General features: G+C 37.5%; 2 protein-coding genes across 4 annotated transcripts; both read right to left on the bottom strand.

The window, feature by feature from the left end:
* Nucleotides 1-403: 403 nt before the first annotated feature.
* On the bottom strand, nt 404-14,442 carry LOC109082996 (casein kinase II subunit alpha'-like). 2 transcript variants are annotated; one of them, XM_042760879.1, is made up of 12 exons: nt 13,432-14,441; nt 13,015-13,126; nt 8,511-8,612; nt 7,447-7,497; nt 7,223-7,282; nt 7,045-7,128; nt 6,818-6,928; nt 4,404-4,505; nt 4,217-4,317; nt 3,704-3,852; nt 1,002-1,089; nt 404-896 (listed from the first exon to the last, which is right to left on the bottom strand). In XM_042760879.1, exons 1-11 carry the CDS (start codon nt 13,530-13,532, stop codon nt 1,016-1,018), a joined length of 1,047 nt encoding a protein of 348 aa, XP_042616813.1. In that variant the 5' UTR covers nt 13,533-14,441; the 3' UTR covers nt 404-896; nt 1,002-1,015. The 2 variants fall into 2 exon arrangements, with proteins under 2 accessions (XP_042616813.1, XP_042616814.1); XM_042760880.1 differs by lacking the exon at nt 8,511-8,612 and having other exon boundaries at nt 13,432-14,442.
* A 570-nt stretch (nt 14,443-15,012) lies between these two features.
* Nucleotides 15,013-20,412, bottom strand: LOC109078274 (zinc finger protein 319-like). Of its 2 annotated transcripts, none has more exons than XM_042760876.1 (2): nt 20,244-20,412; nt 15,013-19,000 (listed from the first exon to the last, which is right to left on the bottom strand). In XM_042760876.1, the coding sequence occupies exon 2, from the start codon at nt 18,747-18,749 to the stop codon at nt 16,980-16,982; it is 1,770 nt and encodes a 589-aa protein (XP_042616810.1). In that variant the 5' UTR covers nt 18,750-19,000; nt 20,244-20,412; the 3' UTR covers nt 15,013-16,979. The 2 variants fall into 2 exon arrangements, with proteins under 2 accessions (XP_042616810.1, XP_042616809.1); XM_042760875.1 differs by having other exon boundaries at nt 20,218-20,411.
* Between the last annotated feature and the right edge of the window lie 1,262 nt (nt 20,413-21,674).

The following is a 21,674-nucleotide window of genomic DNA, read 5'->3' as shown; positions in this document are numbered from 1 at the left end:
TGTTTGTGTCACCAATCTGGCAACATGCATGTGCATCAAGTCTGAGGAGGGGGGCCGGGACAAAAAAACTCTCTCCAATATTTAGAATTTGGACTGCAATACCTAGTTCAACCACTCAGTGTCAATCTTACATACAGCACCTTTAAGTTTCTCCAAATATGTTCTGATGAAGAAAAAGGCATCAGCAAATTTGAATCTTTGGGTAAACTTTTCCTTTAAATTGTCACTGTATATTAATACATTTTATGTATGAATTATTAACAATATATATTAATATTTCTTTTCATTAAATTGACAAATTCATATCAATAACAGTAATTCATAATACAAATACATTTGCCTTTCACAGTCATTCACAGCTGATTATCACACTGAAAATGGTGGGGGAAAAACACGAGACCGATTAAAAACAGATTCATTTAATATATCTTATTTTCAATAAATTGCAGTAAAGCCTCCATACCTGACAATACTATAGTTTATCATCTGAGCTCATATCAGCAGGGCAAGTCACTGAACAACACAATCTTCCAGTACACAATGCAACCAGGATCGGGAGCCCCCATCATTCATCAACAGCCTGAGAATAATGGGGAAAGAGCAGGCATTCTTTCCCAGTTATAATATCATAGCTTAATTCAGTGTTGTTCCAAAAATGAAATGGAGATGTCCAACTTGAAATTGGGGAGATGGGGGGAAAAACAACCGGTTTGATACCTAGATAACGATGGCAAGCAGCACTAATACAAAGTGAATGTAGGAGAGGGACTCCAGCCCATTGTGTTCATTCTGTACAAGTCTTGTGTTGCTTAATAACTTCTTGCTCCAGTAAACTGAAGCTTCACACCTGAAAGGCAGCATGTCTCTGCACGACATGTTGAGGTAAAAAGGTTTTCCTAGAAGAAAGATGAAAAAAAAAAAAACAATTAATGAAATTATTAAAAAGAGCATTTTAGATTAATCAAAAATACAGCATACTGACTGATTGTGACATCCTGTACCTGCATTTAGCCCATCATGTTGTGGTTGAGCTGCTTATTGCCAGAGCGCCTTCTGAGTTTGACAGAGGCTGTCCCTTCAGCACAGGATCTATAGAGGAATGTCAGATGCCATGTCATTATTTCACTTGTAATGGGATGTATATTACCAGTCAAAAATTTGGAATAATAAGGATTTTTTATCTTTTCGAAAGAAGTCTCTTATGCTCACCAAGGCTTTTTTTATTTATTTATTGGATCAGAAAATACAGTAAAAACAGTAATATTGTGATATATTTTTTCAATTTAATATAACTGATTTCTATTTGATTATTTTGATTTTGATATTTGATTATTTTCAAATGTTATTCATTCCTATGATGCAAAGCTGTATTTTCAGCATCATTACTCCAGTCTTCAGTGTCACATGATGCTTCAGAAATAATTCTAATATACTGATGTAATGCTCAATTATTAATACTGGTTATTACAAAAGTTTTTTTTTTATTTTCTTTTTTTTTCACTATTTTGTGGAAACTGTAATTCTTGATAAATAGCAATTTTATTTGAAATAAAACAGCATTTATTTGAAATGGAAATAGAAATCTTTCCTGACATGATTCATAAGATGTCTTTACTGCCACTTTTGATCATTTTAATGTTACTTACCCCAAACCTTTGAATGGTAGTCTATCACAGTTATCACAGTCCACAACAATATTAAGCAGCAAAAACAGTTTTCTGTATTGGTAATAATAAAAAAAAAAAAGATTCTTGAGCACCAAAGCAACATATAACAGTGATTTCAGAAGGATAATGTGGCAGTGAAGACTACAGTAATGGCTGCTGAAAATTCAGCTTTATAAACTATATCTAGTAATTACATTGGGTACAGAAAGTATTCAGACCCCCTTAAATTTTTCACTCTTTGTTATATTGCAGCCATTTGCTAAAATCATTTTTTTTCCTCATTAATGTACACACAGCACCCCATATTGACAAAAAAACACAATTGTTGACATTTTTGCACATTTATTAAAAAAGAAAAACTGAAATATCACATGGTCCTAAGTATTCAGACCCTTTGCTCAGTATTTAGTAGAAGCACCCTTTTGATCTAATACAGCCATGAGACTTTTTGGGAAAGATGCAACAAGTTTTTCACACCTGGATTTGGGGATCCTCTGCCATTCCTCCTTGCAGATCCTCTCCAACTTCTGTCAGGTTGGATGGTAAACGTTGGTGGACAGCCATTTTCAGGTCTCTCCAGAGATGCTCAATTGGGTTTAAGTCAGGGCTCTGGCTGGGCCATTCAAGAACAGTCACGGAGTTGTTGTGAAGCCACTCCTTCGTTATTTTAACTGTGTGCTTAGGGTCATTGTCTTGTTGAAAGGTGAACCTTCAGCCCAATCTGAGATCCTGAGCACTCTGGAGAAGGTTTTCGTCCAGCATATCCTGGTACTTAGCCGCATTCATCTTTCCCTCGATTGCAACCAGTCGTCCTGTCCCTGCAGCTGAAAAACACCCCCACAGCATGATGCTGCCACCATGCTTCACTGTTGGGACTGTATTGGACAGGTGATGAGCAGTGCCTGGTTTTCTCCACACATACCGCTTAGAACTAAGGCCAAAAAGTTCTATCTTGGTCTCATCAGACCAGAGAATCTTATTTCTCTGTTTTTTTAGCAAACTCCATGCAGGCTTTCATGTGTCTTGCACTAAGGAGAGGCTTCCGTCGGGCCACTCTGCCATAAAGCCCCGACTGGTGGAGGGCTGCAGTGATGGTTGACTTTCTAAAACTTTCTCCCAACTCCCGACTGCATCTCTGGAGCTCAGCCACAGTGATCTTTGGGTTCTTCTTTACGTCTCTCACCAAGGCTCTTCTCCCCCGATAGCTCAGTTTGGCCGGACGGCCAGCTCTAGGAAGGGTTCTGGTCGTCCCAAACATCTTCCATTTAAGGAATTATGGAGGCCACTGTGCTCTTAGGAACCTTAAGTGCAGCAGAATTTTTTTTTTTTTTTTGTAACCTTGGACAGATCTGTGCCTTGCCACAATTCTGTCTCTGAGCTCTTCAGGCAGTTCCTCTGACCTCATGATTCTCATTTGCTCTGACATGCACTGTGAGCTGTAAGGTCTTATATAGACAGGTGTGCGGCTTTCCTAATCAAGTCCAATCAGTATAATCAAACACAGCTGGACTCAAATGAATGTGTAGAACCATCTCAAGGATGATCAGAAGAAATGGACAGCACCCGAGTTAAATATATGAGTGTCACAGCAAAGGGTCTGAATACTTAGGACCATGTGGTATATTTCAGTTTTTCTTTTTTTAATAAATCTGCAAAAATGTCAACAATTCTGTGTATTTCTGTCAATATGGGGTGCTGTGTGTACATTAATGAGAAAAAAAAAAAAAAAAAAAAAAAAAAAAAAAAAACAAATGCTTTTAGCAAATGGCTGCAATATAACAAAGAGTGACAAATTTAAGGGGGTCTGAATACTTTCCGTACCCACTGTATATTAAAGCAGAAAATGGTTATTTTAAATTATAATTATATTTCGCCATATTCTTGATTTTACTGTATTTTTGATCAAATGAATGCAGTCTTGGTGAGACTTCTTTCAAATCCATTAAAACATTTTTAATATTGGACTGGTAGTATATTATAATGAACAAAAACTTGAGAAATCAATAAATCAAAGCAGTTAAGGAAAGCTGGCTCACAAAAGTAGGGGTGTTCCATGGCCTCTTGGGCAGTCAGTCTCTGTTGATGATCATAACGCAGGAGTTTATCCAGCAAATCCAGAGCTTCTGGGCTCACCAAGTGCTGATTCTCCGGCTGAACAAAGTTCTCCCAGCGCCTACGTTTCTGCCTGAAGATGTTTGCAATTTCAAGATTAAAACACTAGCTATTTAAAATCATTATGTAGAATTTGTTTGCTCACTTCTACTGGAAATGCACTATATAGCGCTGTTTATATCTTCTGCCAATACAGCCTTTTTATAAGTAGATAATATCAGGGATTTTCTTTTTCTTTTTTTACTGTAAAAATGAGAACAAAATTGTCTATAAAAAAAAAAAAAAAAAAAAAAAAAATTCACTGATTACTCATAACAATAAAATTATTGGTTAACGCCGCAATCAGAATTTTTCTATGTGCATCGCTAACAATTTTGTACAAAGATCCTTAAAAACTGACCAATGTGAAAATCTGTCAATAAAATTCACAGACTCACTGGCCAAGCAGGTCTTTGAAACGTGTGTCCAGCTCGATGTGATACTTGTTCAGGTAGCTGAATAGCTCTTCTGTTCCAAGAACCTTGGCAATTCTGACCAACTGTACAAGAGATTCTGCTGTTAGCATATTGAGTATTTTAAGACTAGATATTGTAAACATGTTCATAAAAGAATGACAAGTCATACCTGGTCATAGTTGTCTTGACCATGGAAAAATGGCTCTTTCTGGAAGATCATACTGGCTAACATACAGCCTAAGCTCCACATGTCCAAACTGTAGTCATACATCTGCAAATTATTTAGGAATTATTTATTAAGCAAATTATTTGTTCATTATTTAACTGCAGCATCTGACTGTAATGTGGGAATAAGTTAACTCTGTGTGCAACTAGTTCCTGAAATCTGTTATCTGTTTAATAAAAAAAGGGGGAATTTCTCAGGGGAATGTCTATAAAAAGAAATCTGCATGGCACCTCAGTGATATAGTGATTTATTCACAGCAGAGGAGTAAGTTCTGTGATCCTGCAAAAATGGGAACATGCTGCTTTAATGGTCAGTCACATGATTGTCAGTTGTAAACAGCTGTCTGTTTTTGCTTTGAGAATTAATCCTTATTATTCATAATATCCTATTTATTATTTTTAATTAAATATATACAGTGGGTATAGAAAAGAATCACTCCGCTTTAAAATAATCACATTTTGTTGCTTTGCAGCCTGAAATGAAGACAGACATAGTTTATTTTATCCAGCTGTATTTTCTCAGTGCAACTTATAATATCCAAGTGAAAGATATAACATTGTGTCAAAAAAAAAAAAAAAAATCATCACTGAGTTGGAAAAAGGAACACCCCCTTGTGTCAGTATTTTGTTGAACCGCCTTTTGCTTTAACTTTGCAATATTTTCCCACTCTTCTTGCAGAACTACTCAAGTTCAGTTCAATTTGATGGTGACCATTTGTGGACCTTATGCTGCGTTCCAGGCAGGTTTTTGAGCCCTTAAGTCACAACTTCAAACCACGACTCACGACTTAGTAGCGTTCCAGGCAAGTCACGCCAAACTGCCTGAGTGCAAGGAATTGTGGTAGCTAGATGTAAACAAACCAGCATGGCGGACCGTACGGGGCTTATGCTCATTTACATTTCTATTGCCAAAGGTGCTTACTTCTTGCTTATTTGAGGGAATGTTATTTTATCACTTTATTTATTTATTTATTTATATAAGCATGATCGTTTGCATGGTCAAGTTCAGGTTTACCTAATGTTAGCTATGCCCAACATTTCCATGTATAATCGTACATAATCGTGTGTGTATAATTTATTATTATTATATTATTATTATTATCAATTTGACTGCAACGTTATATGGTCCTAAAGTCTATTTCTCACCATGTACCACTTGCATAAACACCTCATCCTTAGCGGCTGCCACTGTTTCACGGGCTATGTGACGTCAGAGCGCGGAGCTGGGAGTACATCGATCTAGTACGAGTTCACAAGTGGGAAGTCACAGGTTTGACTGCCGTTCCAGTGCACTTTCACGGGAAGAAGGTTGGAAAAACATGGGTTACGGGTTGCCTGGAACGCGGCATTCCACAGATTTTCAGCGGGGTTTAAGTCTAGGCTCTGACTAGGTCATGCAAGGACATTCACCTTTTTCTCCTTCAACCACTCTGTGGTCAGTTTTTCTGTGTGATTTGCATCATTGTCTTGTTGGAAGGTAAACCTTCTTTCCACTGACAACTTTCTGGCATAGGGCAGCAGATATTTCTCAAGAATTTGATGGTATTTTGCCTCATCCATTTTTACTTCTATCCTGACAAGTGCTCCAGTCCCTGCGACATTCTGATCCAGGGAGGGTCTGCATTGTACCAAATACCTTCCACTTGATAATAGACTTCACTGTGCTTCTAAACATTGATAAAACCTTTGAATTTTTTTTGTATCAATCTCCTGACTTGTACCTGTCCACAACTTTATCCTTTAACGTGTGAGTGTTTGTTTAATCTATACATTTAAAAAATGTATTGCATACAATAATAATGGCCCATTTCAAAAGTTTACATGATTTAGTTCCGTTTTCTTTTTCTTCTTCATAGTTACCACTCACTACAGTGGAGTGGTGGCATAACACTATTCTTGTAAACAGTTTCCAGCATTACAGTAATAAAAGTCCATATTTAAAAAGCATGTACATTACCGCAAAGTGCAACAGTTAAGGTACGGTGCTTGGCAGTGGTCAAAAAGTTGCAAAACTTACTAAATGACTTTTTGGATTGATTCACTTCTTGTGGATTTAGATGGCAATTAAATTACCACACAACCTTGGTGTTTTCAAAAATTTAGCCAAGAATTTTTAAATGGGTGGTCAAAAAACAAAAAAACAAAAAACACAATGAAATTCTGTATGGCAATAAAACCAATGATTAGTCCCTTTAAATGCTGAAATTACCTTGCATCCCCATGAGAAACAATTAACTTCTGAATAGGACTAAACACACAATAAATATGTGATGTTTACAAAAGGGACACGTTTTAGGAGCTATTCATGTACAATTCCCCAAGAATGGAAAGGCCATGAATATAAAAGACATAACATACCTGATAGTCAACCAGCAGTTCTGGTCCCTTATATGATCTTGAGGCAACTCTTACGTTGTATTCCTGTGCAGGATGGTAGAACTCAGCAAGACCCCAATCTATAAGCCGCAGCTACACCAGTTAAAAAAAACACATACAACAGGTCATTTAACATACAACATTGATCTACAGTCACTAACAAGGGACACATTCAAAAACAAATCCACAGTGCTGTTATCGGTCTTCACCTTTCTCATCTGGTGGTCTATCATGACATTATGAGGTTTGACATCCCGATGCATAATTCCCATGCTGTGAGAGTAGTCCAGTGCCTGCAAAGAAACCAAGCACATGCACATAACGCACTCTCCTATTCAGAATAAATGAAAGTGTAATCTTATTTCAGCTACATCACAGTGTTCTTACCTTGAGAAGTTCATACAAGTAGAACCGGATATCAAAGTCTGTTAGTCTCTGATAAAGATCCTACAAATCAGAAGAAGATATTAATATATATCACAAATCATGCGAGATATTAAATGTTGCACATTTCAGTTCAATTCCTTTTATTGATGCTATTATTGATGAGATCAAGACAAGATCAGACAAAACTAGTTTATATATAAAGAAAAAAAAATTAAATGTGGTACCTTGAAATCTGTGTTATTGATGTACTCAAACACAAGGGCTGGCGTTCTAGACTGTGGAATACCAAAAGAAAGAAAAAGCATTTAAAAAAAGCATAGAAATACAACCAATACAAAGATGGAATGCATACATAGTAGGGGTGTAACAATCCATCGCTACGGATCGATAGATTGATCAAATGTCTAACGATATGATGTATCAATGCCATGCGTAAAATAGCAATACTTGTAGTAATAGGCAACTTATTTTGGCACTGTCCACATTTTCACACAATGTCCGCCTATGCATTACAGTCAACGCGTGCATTCTCATTCAAACCTCATTTTTGTTGTTTCCTAAGAAGGATTTAGACTATTTTACACTATTTAAGCACAGAAGCCCGAACGACTTTCTTGACTGTTGACTGTTTTTCTTTATTATTAAAAAAAATAATAAAAAATAAAAAAATAAAAGTGTAGGCTTATTTTTTTTGCTTAATGTCCTAATTGAGGTACAAGATGTGGAAATTTCAGATCAATGTTCATGTTATATGTTTTGGTTGCATTTGTAAGTTTATAAAAATGTAGATGGTTGTTTAAAATAGATACATAATATCATAGTATCAATAAATCGATATACCCCAGAATCAAATTGTATTGAAATCCTATCATAGAGGTATTGGCAAATATCTTATTGCTGGGTATGAGAATCGATATTGTATTGTATGGTGACGAACCATCTAATTTACACCCCTAATACATAGACACTGCCTGATGGTTTCCTTGATTAACTATTTTAACAAAAATGTATCCTAATTTAGAAGCAGTTATGCTTTGGAGACTGGAAAACAAATACGCCAATTCTGTAATTGATTTAATATGATACAGTGTGTTAAATGGAGTTGAAATGTACTACATTCTTAATGGTAATTATTTAGCAAAATCCAATTCTATAGAAAGTTGTAGACACAGGTTCTGTATAGGCCTGCTAATAATATAATGTAATATTTTAAAATATGTTAAGACTAATTTTGCAAAAACAGCATTCTGTAGAAAACCGTTGCATATACTATTAGAGCTAAATTTACCACAGGGTCCTTCACTGTGTCTACAAGACGAATGATGTTGGTTCCTCCTCTTAAGTTCTCCAAAATTTTGATCTCACGCTTAATCTTCTTCTTCTTAACAGGCTGCAAGAGTAAAGAAAAATTAATAATAAAAAGGTTAGCTCAGCTAAAAATGAAAATTACAATAAAGATAGAAAAAAAAAAAACTTTAATATTGTCTCATTATTTCTGTTCAACCACTGGAACTCTATGTAATCAACAGATACTGCAAAAGTTATCCATGTGAACGGAGTGGTGTCATCCAAATTCTTCCAAAGACAAAGAGACACAATCACTGCATAAGACAAACAGATTTAAGCTTTTATTCACATTGATTAGCACACATTCATAAAGCACATTAAATAAGGTAAACTCAACTATCCATCCTTGCCACATAACAACAAACATCATCAGCTACTGCACTTCAAGCAAGTATGTTTTAGCCTCCATTTATCTTATTTAATGTGCTTTATGTTTATTGGTATGTTTATTGGAGATTGAGAACAATCATATTTTTTATTTTGAAAGCCTGGATGGGGTTTGGAATGACATGAAGATGAGTAAATTATGACAAAATTATCATTTATGGGTGAACTATTTCTTTAAAGGGATAGTTCACCCAAAAATCAAAATTATGTCATTAATGACTCACCCTCATGTTGTTCCAAACCCGTGAGACCTCCGTTCATCTTCGGAACACAGTATAAGATATTTTAGATTTAGTCCGAGAGCTTTCTGTCCCTCCATTGAGAATGTATGTACGGTATACTGTCCACGTCCAGAAAGGTAATAAAAACATCTTCAAAGTAGTCCATGTGACATCAGAGGGTCCGTTAGAATTTTTTTGAAGCAACGAAAATACATTTTGGTCCAAAAATATAAAAAACTACTACTTTATTCAGCATTGACTTCTCTCCCGGGTCTGTTATGAGCGCGTTCACAACACTGCAGTTTAGTGATATCCGGTTCGCGAACGAATCACTCGATGTAACCGGATCTTCTTGAACCAGTTCACCAAATCGAACTGAAACGTTTGAAACGGTTCGCGTCAACAATAAGCATTAATCCACAAATGACTTAAGCTGTTAACTTTTTTAACATGGCTGACACTCCCTCTGAGTTCAAATAAACCAATATCCCGGAGTAATTCATTTACTCAAACAGTACACTGACTGAACTGCTGTGAAGAGAGAACTGAAGATGAACACCGAGCCGAGCCAGAGACGCTGAGAGCCGGTTGCATCGGTTTTCGGATCACCGGTAGTGATGGGAAGTTCTGTTCCGAAGGACCTTTGTTTGAAGGACATTGGGCAGAATGTGTAAATGAATTACTCCGGGATATTGGTTTATTTGAACTCAGAGGTCTCACGGGTTTGGAACGACATGAGGGTGAGTCATTAATGACATAATTTTCATTTTTGGGTGAACTATCCCTTTAAGAAATTGCTTCTACCCAGGCACGGCTTGTCTATGTGGACAGAAAATATTCATCCAAAACATAAACCTCTATATAAACTGAATCACTAATAAATTGTAAATGTGTTCAGCATTCTGCAACAAATATTTTTCGGATTTTCTAGACTATTTTAAGATGTAAAGTAAGCGGTATTAGGGCTGCACGGTTAATTGAATGCGATTGTCATGCGCATTTTGTTAGTAAAGCCGGTTCTGTAATCAGTAGTAAATCATCATCACGTGCTTTCAGATGGAGCAGCATTTAATACACAGAGCCGTAGTTCACTGACAAGTTCAGAAAACAAAAAAAAAAACCTGACGATTTTATTGCATGATTATGAAATCGAAGAAATCGTTCGCAATAATGAAAGCTGTTTGCATAGCTTCTCAGTGAACTATGGCTCTGTGCTGCTCCATCTAAAAGCATGTGAAAATGCCACATTTAATAAAATTTTTACTCCAAACTCACTTCATAAATGTCAGTTGAGTCAACTTCCACTAGGTACAGTACCTGGGTACTTTTTTTAGTACCACCTCGTATGAGGTTCCAAGTAGGGCTGCAACTAACGATTATTCTGATAATCGATTAGTTGGCCGATTATTATTATTATTTATTTATTTTTATATTAATCTATTAATTGGATAAAAAAAACACAATTTTCTTTATTTTAATTTTATTGATAAAAACACTATTCCACATTCTGCCCAATGTCCTTCAAACAAATGTGCCACATAAATGCTATGCAAACATACAGTACTTAATTTATTAGACCACCTATCATAATAGAGAAAACACAAATAAATCAAAAAACAATCAAAAAAAAAATAAATCAAAAAATATTATTCAAAACCAATCTGAAAAAAACAAACCGAAACAACTAAATAGTATTTATTCACATAACAAAAATGGCCTCCTTTGCCTTTGATAACAGCTTGCTGGCACTGTTTATATACATTTAACTAATTGTGTATCTGAAAAAAAAAAACATTATAAAGCACTTGACTATTTTTCTGCCTTTCTTTCATAGATAACAGCAATAATTATATTATAGCATTAGAAATAGCCTACTACTATAACTAAAGAGCTTACGCATATTGGAGGACTAACCAATACAGAAAGCTAAAAAATGATTTAGGTAATTACCAGTACTATTAGTTATGAGCAGCAGTTGCACAAACCTTACAGAATTGTTTAAAAACCTTACATAAATTTGTTTTAATAAATTAGTTAATCCCTGTAGGCAATACAGATTAAATCTCTAGATCAAAAATTAAAATAATAAAGATAATTAAGACAAATAAATTCACAGTAATGTTCTGCAGGGACACGTGTCACATGCACCTTGATCACAGTCAGTCTCCTCTTACTGTAATTTCTTTATCCTGTAAAAGCGTCTGACATTTATATTCAATTACACGCTGCTATCCCTTCACAGTTTCTAGTACTCTCATAAAGTACTCGCACCACATGTTGACTTTTAAACATAAATTTAATATTCAACAACAGATATTTCAGCACAGTGAATTTTTGCACTGAATAGTGTCTCCCTCTCTACTTTGTTCATTCTGTTTAACGTGCATGCCTGCCGCGCCGGCGCTCTTTCAGTAAAGATTTCAACTTAACACAGACTGTCAGGATGGGCCTTTATGCAAAAATGGAAAGGCTCGCGTGAATTTCTGACATTTACAGATAAGGATATGACCGTTAACTGAAAGTTTTTTTCGCTGAGGACGAATACACGTATCTGTCAAAGCAACTGACAGGGCAAGCCATTATGCTAATGCATCAGCTTGAAGCTTAAAATAAAGATTTCTCATGTTTTGGGCAGCCTGGATCACTTTTCCCACAGGAGCTCATTCTGTTTCCTCCACTATTTTTAGATGCATTTTTGTCCATAGAAATGCGTTATTCAGTGTTGTAATTTGATGCGACACGCTGAAGTTGGACATGCACTCTGGGCAGACCCAACTAATCGATAATGAGAATCGTTGTCGATGATTTTCATTATCGATAATAATCGATTTTATCGATTAGCTGTTGCCCTAATTCCAAGTGAACCATACCATTACCAAAACTTGACGTGTAAACTCTGCTGATCACGGATTGGCTAGAGAGAATTGTCAATACCTGCGTCACTGAACTTGCGACACAAACACAACAGAACCGTTCGATTTAAATCAGCACAGCCAGCGAAGGATCGAATACAACTGTTTTGAACGAGCACACCTTTTTTTAACAACCTTTTTTTAAAAGTGGCTGTTTCGTTGTTGGTTGAGAAAGTACAAACGTTCCTCTCGTTGATAGCAGAAGAGTGGATCTAGCGAGAGCCTGATGGGGCGATGCGGAATGAAAAAGTTTTTTAAGAGTCGCGGCAGTAGAGGCAGCCCAACTATAAAGACATGTGATTAATCCCGCCCACTCTAAAGCGATACTTAACCACCAGAAATGCAAACCGAGCCGAGCCGTACCACGCACTGGAAAAGCGCCATAATTGAGAGCCATTGGGGCAGATTTGAGACTCCCCCACTTATTTTCACCTTACCTTATGTGAACCTCGCTCCACCAATGATATCAATCTGATTCAGTGTCTGCAGCATGTCAGTAACTAGCCTAGTTGGCATGTCTGTTGTTGTTTTTTTTTTTTGAATAGCCTTTATATTGTTCAGTTGTGTTTGTTTTGTTTATTCTGAGAATAGACATGATCTTCTTTCCTCACCTGAACTGCTCCACAAATTGTAACATTCTAAATCAACATTTGGAGGTGATAAATACTGTATTAAGGAAATCTGTATACAGCATTTTATGAGTGTAACATTACTTCGAGCCTGTCGATCAACATTAGCGCGCCACCCACAGGATAATGCAAGTACATCTCTGCCAATTTTTTTTCCATGTGTTCAGAGATTAGAATATAAAGCTTACAAAATGTTTTTCCATATATTAGCGCTACGACCCAGAATCTGTCCCACCCGAATTTATGGTCACTGCTTCTACCTGATGCTCAGACAATGAGAGACCAGGCATTCTTACCTTCAGGATTTTAACAACGACTCTGTCGTTGCTGTTAATGTTGATGGCCTCAAACACTTCACTGTATTTGCCTCTTCCGAGCTTTCGTACAAGCTGGTAGTCATCCTGGTTGCTGAATAAGACACAGTAAGCAAAAAATAAATTAAACTGTGCAAAATGGTTAATCCATTTAATAACTAATGTGGTAAGACCATGATGACACTTTTTTCTTTCTTTTTTGTCAACATACTACTGCCATGCTTTTTAAGTATCCTGGGTTACCATGTACTCTACTACACATGTTAGTCAGTCAAGTACCATTCTATTTTCATTGGAACACTGTACCATTGTTCAACCACAGTACTTTTTTTTTTTTTTGCAACAAAATCATGCTAAAATAATCTCTGTATCTCTGTAGGGGCATAATCAACTCTGTACCTCCAGCTAGGCACATGTGCTTCATAGTCCCAGTACTCCTTGCTCTTCACAGTGTTGGCATCAGCATACACCCGTGCTTTGCTGCTCACCGGACCGGGCATGGCGCGCTTGGCCAGTCGATCCGCCTTCCCTCCACCTGCTACTACGAGACTCTCCAAGCGGTAGCGACAAGTCGACCGTCTCTGTTGTGAAATACTGCAGAAAGTGCTGTGGTAGCGTAAAACAAGGTAACAAGCCGCTTCAACGCGAGCTCTCGCGAGCAATTGTGATTGACAGCTGCTCAGCAGCGGCGCGCATGACCTCGCGCCACTTAAAGCCAAAGCAAGAGACAATGGGCGTCCGAAACGCTGCAGAAACCAGTTTATTTGACGACAGACCGCCAGCTTATTAAATAATTAAAAGTCAGGATTTCATGATGCGCGTCGAGGCAGCCTAAAAAGATGTCTACGTTTGTAAACAAATGTAAAAATAAATAAATAAAAGTAACAGCTTTAAAAGTATTGTAATATATGCGATTGTCTGTCACAGCCCTCGTATGTTGCATCTAAATAACCAGTGATACAAGGGGAGGGGACCGAAGCACAGACCTGTCAAGTCCGCTGAATGTCGCTACGCGGTAAAACTGAGCATAAATAACGTGAAGCAGCCGAGATTCCGTGTTGATCGGGATGTGAACAGTGTTTGATCATCACTGTTTATTATAATGTTCATTACAGCGGTTTAGCAGTCCTACTTTAAAAGCGTTCCCTCCGGATAAACGCGCTAACTAAGCTAGCAATGTCTATGGATCGGTTTAATTGGCCATCACAACTTCGACACACAAGGCTCCAGATTTTTGATTCCTCTTGAAATGCAGTGTCCCAATTCCTCCCAGTGATCCACCAGTTAGATTCAGAAAGCGATCGAGGGATCCGCTGACAGGTAGGCGGATTTCACCCCTAAGATAGCACACTGTCGATTTTTGCGATCGCATAGATGGAGTCTCCGGAAATACTGTATGTACTTCCGGTACCTTATTTATAATAAAAGCCCCAAATTGAGTCGTGTGACATTACACCACAACATAATTTTTAAAATTGTGGAATCCTAAACAGCAGTTTCTCTGCTTTAACAATTATTTTTATTTCTATAATTTGTTTAGTGATTGTAAAATGTATATGTACCAAATACCTCAATACATCATTAATACCATAAACCACTGATCTATAATATAGAATATAGATCAGTGCCATAAACTTGTACTGCATGTTATACTAAAATCTGATACCTTTTACAAATATAAAGTGGTGTAACAATAACAGGTGTTAAAGTTCCAATTGTTAAAAAATAAATAAAACATAAATGTAGGATAGCTAATTAATGTTCCCATTATATTGTTCTCTTTAACAACATTTCATTAGACTGAACAGTTTACACTTTTACAGTCAAACCAGTCTTAAAGTTCAACCTGGTCTGTAGTCATTTTACCATTTGGTTCACAAATAATACTACAGCTGTTTACAAGCATTTAATTTTTAAATGCCTTGTAGTTATGACATGCCACACTTTTGTGGTAATGGAAAAAAAAACACACACACGGCATATTTTCAATTTGAGTTTCTTCACTGCCTTATCTAGAAACACAGACATTTAAAGGGATGGCTTGAGTGACATACAGGAGGGAATGCTAGATGGTGGGATAACCTCTATTTTTGCTCAAATACAACAAAGAAATAATTTATTTCATTCAACCCGCTAATAGTCTCGACATCAAAAAATATTGCTTCACAAGCAACGACACCATTCAGTCCCTGCATTTAATGCACATGAAAACAGGAGTACACAAATCTGTAACAGAACAAACAATACTGACACATAAGCCATTAATGTTAATAAGGCTTACAGAGGCATCAAAAGGGAAAAAGAAATGTTTTCAATGTTTACATTCAAGCTGTTAGGAACATACAATGTATAATTAATATGGATTCAATTAATATGCTTAGACATTTAGACACTTTATTTCAAGAGGTTTTTGAAGTTAAAAAAACACTCTACTACTACGTAATACTGTGTTTTTAGATTCTTTTAAACATGTTACATGTATTTGTACTCTTGAATTTGTTTAAAATGTTTCTTTTTTTATAATTACAAAAGCTGCTGTGCAATTTGCGTCCAAATTTGCACATCTATCTGTGGTTCAGTATTTTAACCCAAAATAAATGTTCTACTGTTAACGGATCCGATTAGGAAAGCACAAAATGAAATACAAACTGATTCATGGCATTTTGTTTCTAAAGCAGAAAGCGAAGAAAGAATTTGTGGCAAAAAAACTGAACAAGTAGTCTGTGGCAAAATAATAATCCACCAAAACAGATCCAACATATCCTCACAAGAGGAAACAATCACATGCAGTCTACAGTATGATGATACACAAACAGATACTAAATCCTAGCACTGTACTCATGTCGAAGCGATACAAAACATCCATGTACAGATAACTTTACAAACTCTACAGCATTGTTTAGTTAACGCAACAGCATCTGTTTGCAAGTTGCAAATAAAAATACTTCATTGTTGTTCTGTTGCCTGGCAGTTAAAATAACCGTAAATCATTGTACTACTGTAAATTTACTCTTGGAACTGCTTGCAAACTATTGTTAGAGATTAGTCAAAATGCTCTAGAGAAAAAGAATGGCTAATATTGTTTTTTTTTTTTTGTTTTTTTTTTGTAGTCCTTTGCCTACAAGTTAACATAGCAGTTTGCACTAATGACAGATGACAACAAACTGTATAAATTATTTAGGCTATTCATGCATACATATACCCTGTTACAGTATGGGTGAGGTGATGGGAGTTATACATTACAAATACATACAATCACTACTGTATATTGTCCAGATGGCCATACAGTGTTCAAGTTCCATAGCTAACATGGAAGCATGAGATGGAGACACTGGAAGAAAGGCAGTTAATTTAAAAGTTACAAGGCCAAATAATTAGAAAATAATAATAATAATAATAATAATAATAATAATAATAAACAAAACCAATGCAATGAAATATCTAGTTGTAGTCAATCGTATGAAGACCAAAAAGCAGATCCAGGTTGTTAACATCTTGCATACCAATTTGTCATTCAGGAAAAGCTGTTACTGATAACTGTACGACTGCAATTACTTTAGACATAAAGCAGAACTCCAACTAAATCTTTAGTTCCTTGTAAAACTGATCAGCTTTTCCTTTGTTGGAAACACCAGTCTTAAGTATATTGAGTTGCACATGGGACAAAAAGCTTATTTTTGAGTAGCAACCATTTGCGTGTGGTTATGTTCGGCTGATACAGAACTGAGGCAAGTTTCTGTCTGTGGAGTAAACGCAATGTTGCCGATATCTACCCAGAGATACATCAAGACTTTTACAAGCTGACACTTTATGTAGTTCCTTACCAGTCCAACGAGTACTGCAATGCTTGTGGGATATATAAAATGTACAATTTAACTAAATATATGCAAGTAAATTGCAATGTTTCTAATGCGAGCAGAGTGTATTTTCGCTTGGTAAGACAGTAACTACTCTATGCATCCGGACGCAGGATAGCCCCCTCCTTCTGCAGTGTGTTGAACTGTATGTTCTTGAAGGGCCCCGAGCTCTCCAAAACACTCTCCACACCAGACACACTTGAACTGGGCTTCACGGGAGTGGACAATGCCATGTTTAGCCAAGTGTTCACGCTGTTTGAATCCCTTGTCACAGGTGGGACACTTGAAGGGTTTCTCTCCTGTATGGACTCTTCGATGTCTCTGCAACTCCGATGAATACTTGAAGCGCCTCTCGCAGTCCGCGCATTTCATCGGCTTCTCCCGAGCAGGGTCGCAACGGTGCTGCACAAAATCAGACGAGGACTGGAAGCGGCGGCCACAGAGCGAGCACTTTAGTGGCTTTTCGGTGCAGTGGGAGTTCTGGTGCCTCTGTAATGTTGACGACTTTTTGTAGCCCTTCCCACACACGTCGCACTTGTACGGCTTCTCCACAGCGTTCGATCCAGAGTTTGATTCTGTACACTTGTGCCTTAGAAGTTCTCCGGATTGTCTGAAGCCCTTTTGGCAAGCGGCACATTTGAACAGACTCTCGATTCCATGGACATGCTGGTGGTACAGCAGGTGGGAGGGTTGCAGGAAACCTTTGTCACACTGATTGCACTTGAAAGGGCGATCTGCTGGGTTTTTGTGCGTACGGCGGTGGCGAACAAGTGCGTACTGCTGCTTAAAGCTCATCTGACACTCCTCACACTGGAAAGGCCGCTCTTCAGAGTGGGTGCGCTCGTGCTGCCTCAGATCCGAGGGCCGTTTGAAGCTTTTCCCGCATGCTGCGCAGCGGAAGGGACGCTCTCCAGCTGGCTGGCACTGGTGGTGCAGCAGTTCGGACGACTCCTTGAAATGAAGCTCACACAGGTTGCACTTGAAAAGGTGCTCGCCAGAGTGAGCGTACATGTGCCGTACTAGGTGCTGCCTGTGCTTGAAGGTCTTCTCGCAAACGGCACATTTATATGGGCGATCGGCACTGTGAGTGCGCTGATGATGCGCAAGATGAGAAGCTTGACTAAAGCTCTTATCACAAGTGTCGCACTTGTAGGGTTTCTCACCTGTGTGCACTCTTTCATGACGTGACAGTTCGGAAAGGTGACGAAATGCTTTATTGCACACGGAGCACTTATATGGACGGTCAGAGTCCTGGAAAGCTGTAGAGGAAGAGGAACCCATGGCTGCCCCATCACTGGATGTCTCAGCAGTAGAGGGTTGCTGAGGGTTAGAAGAGGAGTCTGGGCGGTATGTTTTTTCACAAATAGAGCACTTCATTGGATTGTTTCCAGTGGTGTGCTCATTATGATGTTGTGCCAAAGACGTGAGAAGGGAGAATCCCATTTTGCACACACCACACACAAATGGCTTCTGCTCAACCTGGACACACTGATGCTCTAGAAGATCTGTTGCTTGGTTGAAGATTTTCATGCACTGGGTGCACTGGAAAGAACGGTCCTGGTTAACCATGCACTGGTGCTCATGGGGATTGGCTAAGTGTGAAATATCATGGCCACACGCACCGCATTTGTGCCCACCTTCACCTCCCACCTGCAGCTGAGGCTGCTGAGCTGGCAACGGGTGCTGCTGTGCATGCTGGCTGTGCTGAGGCTGCTGTAAAGCAGGGTCTGCCTGTAGGACAATACCATATGCAGCACTGCCCAAAGCATTCTCTGCCCCTTGTAGAAGGGGGTGCCCAACAGGAGGAGGGGCCACTGCATGTTGCTGTTGCCATGCTTCTGTCATTGTTCCACTGTACATGTATGAATTCAGATTTCAGGGATCAGCACTTTGGGACCTGACTGCACAAAAATGTTCCAACAAGTGATGGTCAGTTCATTGGAAAGGTAACAAATGAAACTAACAGTCTTGTAGAGAGGCTCAAGATATTTGGGTAAACTTGCTCATGGTGTGAGTGTTCAACAAGGTGAATTTTTACATTAAATACCAATCCAAGGGGGTGCCTGAAATTTCATCCAGTAAACGGCAAAGAATTGTCTCCAAATGCATACCTGCAATAAGAAAAAAAAACAGTGGGTTATTACACAAAGCAGCTCATTTATGCAATAATACCTCAGGGCTCCCACATCTTTTCGGGAACAAAAAAAATGAATGAATAAATAAAATTCATGCATTTGTCTAAAAGTAGCATGACATTGCATCAATGGTTCTTAACCAGGAACCTCAGCTCAGCCTCAACATCCAAAAGGGACAAAGGTCAATTCAAAATAAACTTTTATAAAATAAACTCTTTAATTTTAATAATTAAAATTAATGTCACTGAACATCATATTTATTTTGTTTCCCTCAACTACTTAAACTTTAAAATTTAGGAATAGTTATTGGAACTACAATTTCACAAAACTAAATTAATCATTAAGAAGAGAGATCAAAAAGGTTTAGAACCACTACATTATTTAGATCTCACTGAGAAAAAGCTAATTCTAGCTGAAAAAAATAATGAATCAAGATCAACTAGAAGAAAAAAAGAAAAGAAAACCTCCGCTATCTTGTGGGAACCCGGAGTTCTTTCAATAATGATTTTTAAATAAACACCCTTAATGACATAAAAACTACTACACCAATCACAAGCATATCTCTGATATGGTCCAATCTGTAATTGCATCCAAATCAAAATTCCCATTATAACATGCTCACACACACTCGACAAGAAAAACTTACATATGGTTTGAAAAACAATATTAATACAAGACAAATAATCATTCCATGCAATATACACAATAAGTTAAAATATACGAATTGTAAAGCCGACTGCCTGCTAGCTTTAAAAAAAAAGGGGGAGAAATCTGGAATTTCCTTTGATGCTCTTAATGCTTTGACTGGTGCAGAAAATAAGCCATGTCTCTGATATTAGAGATCCGTATGCAAAGCCATAGCGTTAGGCCTGTCTTAAAACTATTTCCTTGCTTTTTATTCGCAGTTTGTGTGCAAGAAAACTTTAGCTAGCTTTTGACCGATGCACACTTGCAGCCAGGGCTAGCCACCGCTGCTAATGCTCTTCAATCTGTCCGTCTTGAATTGCTACATTTTATGTGACTCACAAATCACACATGCAATAAACACATTATCTGGCACAATTCATAACGAGTCGGCAGAACTGCATGCAAATGATATGCAAAGCCCCATGCAAGTGTGTTTACCAGTACGCTAAACTGTAGCTATTGCGTTAAAAGAAGCAGCAGCCGCCACCTCACTGGCTTTAACCTACTTTGCGTCGCGACTTCCCTTCGATACCTTGTTTTCCAGAAGATCCACGCTTGGAATAAACATATACAGAACGTTGTAAAGCAAGGAGGAGAAAAAAAATCGGCCGCTTCCCTGCCAGTGGGATGCAGAAGGCCCAAATAAACGTGACGCATCGGACCTCTACGACCAGCCCCTCGAACAAGGCGGACACCCCGATGATATGGGCGGAATCAAGGCGATGGAAAATAACTGATTTTCTTTTATATATATATAAGCGAATCGCTCAAATCGCTCGTTCTGTCTGACGATTACGTGTCATGTAAAATTATGTTTAAAAATAATCAAATAATGAAATAAGTCTGTCCTCACAATGGCTTTGCAATGTTTATAGCGTATATGGAATGGCTTTAGAGTAGCATGTGCAATTAAGATATTCTGTATAATGAAATAGCCTACATATTTTTTGTCTACAGATTTGTTCGACCCCAGTTATACTTGCACATATACTCTGTGAACAAATCCTAAAGGAATTAGTGGATTCTTATATTAGGAATTATTTTAAATAATATTAGAAAACCCATCAACACTCTTTCTGGGAATATGTATGTGTATGTTAAAATGTAATTTATTATTGTTAAACCTGACGTTTTATTCTGGGTGTAGGATGTTGATCAGTGTATCCCATAAACTTTGTGGTGTTAGGTGAAATCAGTCCATAATTAAAGACAACACAGTAGTAATGTAATGTAATCAAGGATCTAACCAAATATTCAAGATTTAAGGGTATATATTATAATAATAAGTAATAATATTCAAAAGGACTCAAGGTGGTTACAGCCCCGATGAGTCCTTTAAAATATATATTTTCAAGGCAAGGCAAATTTTAATGATAGAGCACAAGTTTAACACAACCATAGCTGATCCAAAGTGCTTTACAATAAAAAAATAAATTGTAAAAAAATTAAAAGAGAAAAAGAGGGGAGAAAAAAAAAACAAGTATCAATCAAAAAACACAGATCACCAACTATTCAGAGTATCTGTACAGCATCAATCGAATGCTACAGTGTAAAAATAAGCCTTTAAGCTAGATTTAAAAGCATCCCGTGATGGAGAGCCCCTGATGTTCAAAGGTAGACTGTTCCAGAGCTTTGAGGCAACTGCAGAGAAAGCTAGATCACCTTTTGATTTACAAATCTTATTACGGCCTAATGAGAAATGTATTCCAGGGCTGAATTATGCATTGCCTTTTATGTAAAAAGAAGGACCTTAAAGTCGACTCTAACATTTATCGGAAGCCAATGCAGTGAGGCAAGGACAGGGGAGATATGATCCCTTTTCTTTGTTCCTGTCATGCATACTACATACTCGAACAAAGAGAGTTTGAAACTTATACAAGTTTTGCTCAGAAATAAAATGTCAATAGTGGAATCATAAATACTATTTCAAAAGTGTTTTAAGTCACACAAAACTTTAAATGTA

The sequence above is a fragment of the Cyprinus carpio genome, chromosome A7 (genome assembly GCF_018340385.1).
Source record: "Cyprinus carpio isolate SPL01 chromosome A7, ASM1834038v1, whole genome shotgun sequence".
Classification (NCBI taxonomy): domain Eukaryota; kingdom Metazoa; phylum Chordata; class Actinopteri; order Cypriniformes; family Cyprinidae; genus Cyprinus; species Cyprinus carpio.
This window is presented reverse-complemented; position numbering and strand designations above follow the sequence as displayed.

Coding starts and splice junctions, on each gene's coding strand:
- LOC109082996 (XM_042760879.1), bottom strand. CDS start 13,532: ATGCCCGGTCCGGTGAGCAGCAAAGCACGGGTGTATGCTGATGCCAAC. Junction 7,283..7,446: donor TCAATAACACAGATTTCAAG/GTACCACATTTA, acceptor TCTGATTTGTAG/GATCTTTATCAGAGACTAAC. Junction 4,506..6,817: donor AACTGCTGGTTGACTATCAG/GTATGTTATGTC, acceptor AATAATTTGCAG/ATGTATGACTACAGTTTGGA.
- LOC109078274 (XM_042760876.1), bottom strand. CDS start 18,749: ATGTACAGTGGAACAATGACAGAAGCATGGCAACAGCAACATGCAGTG.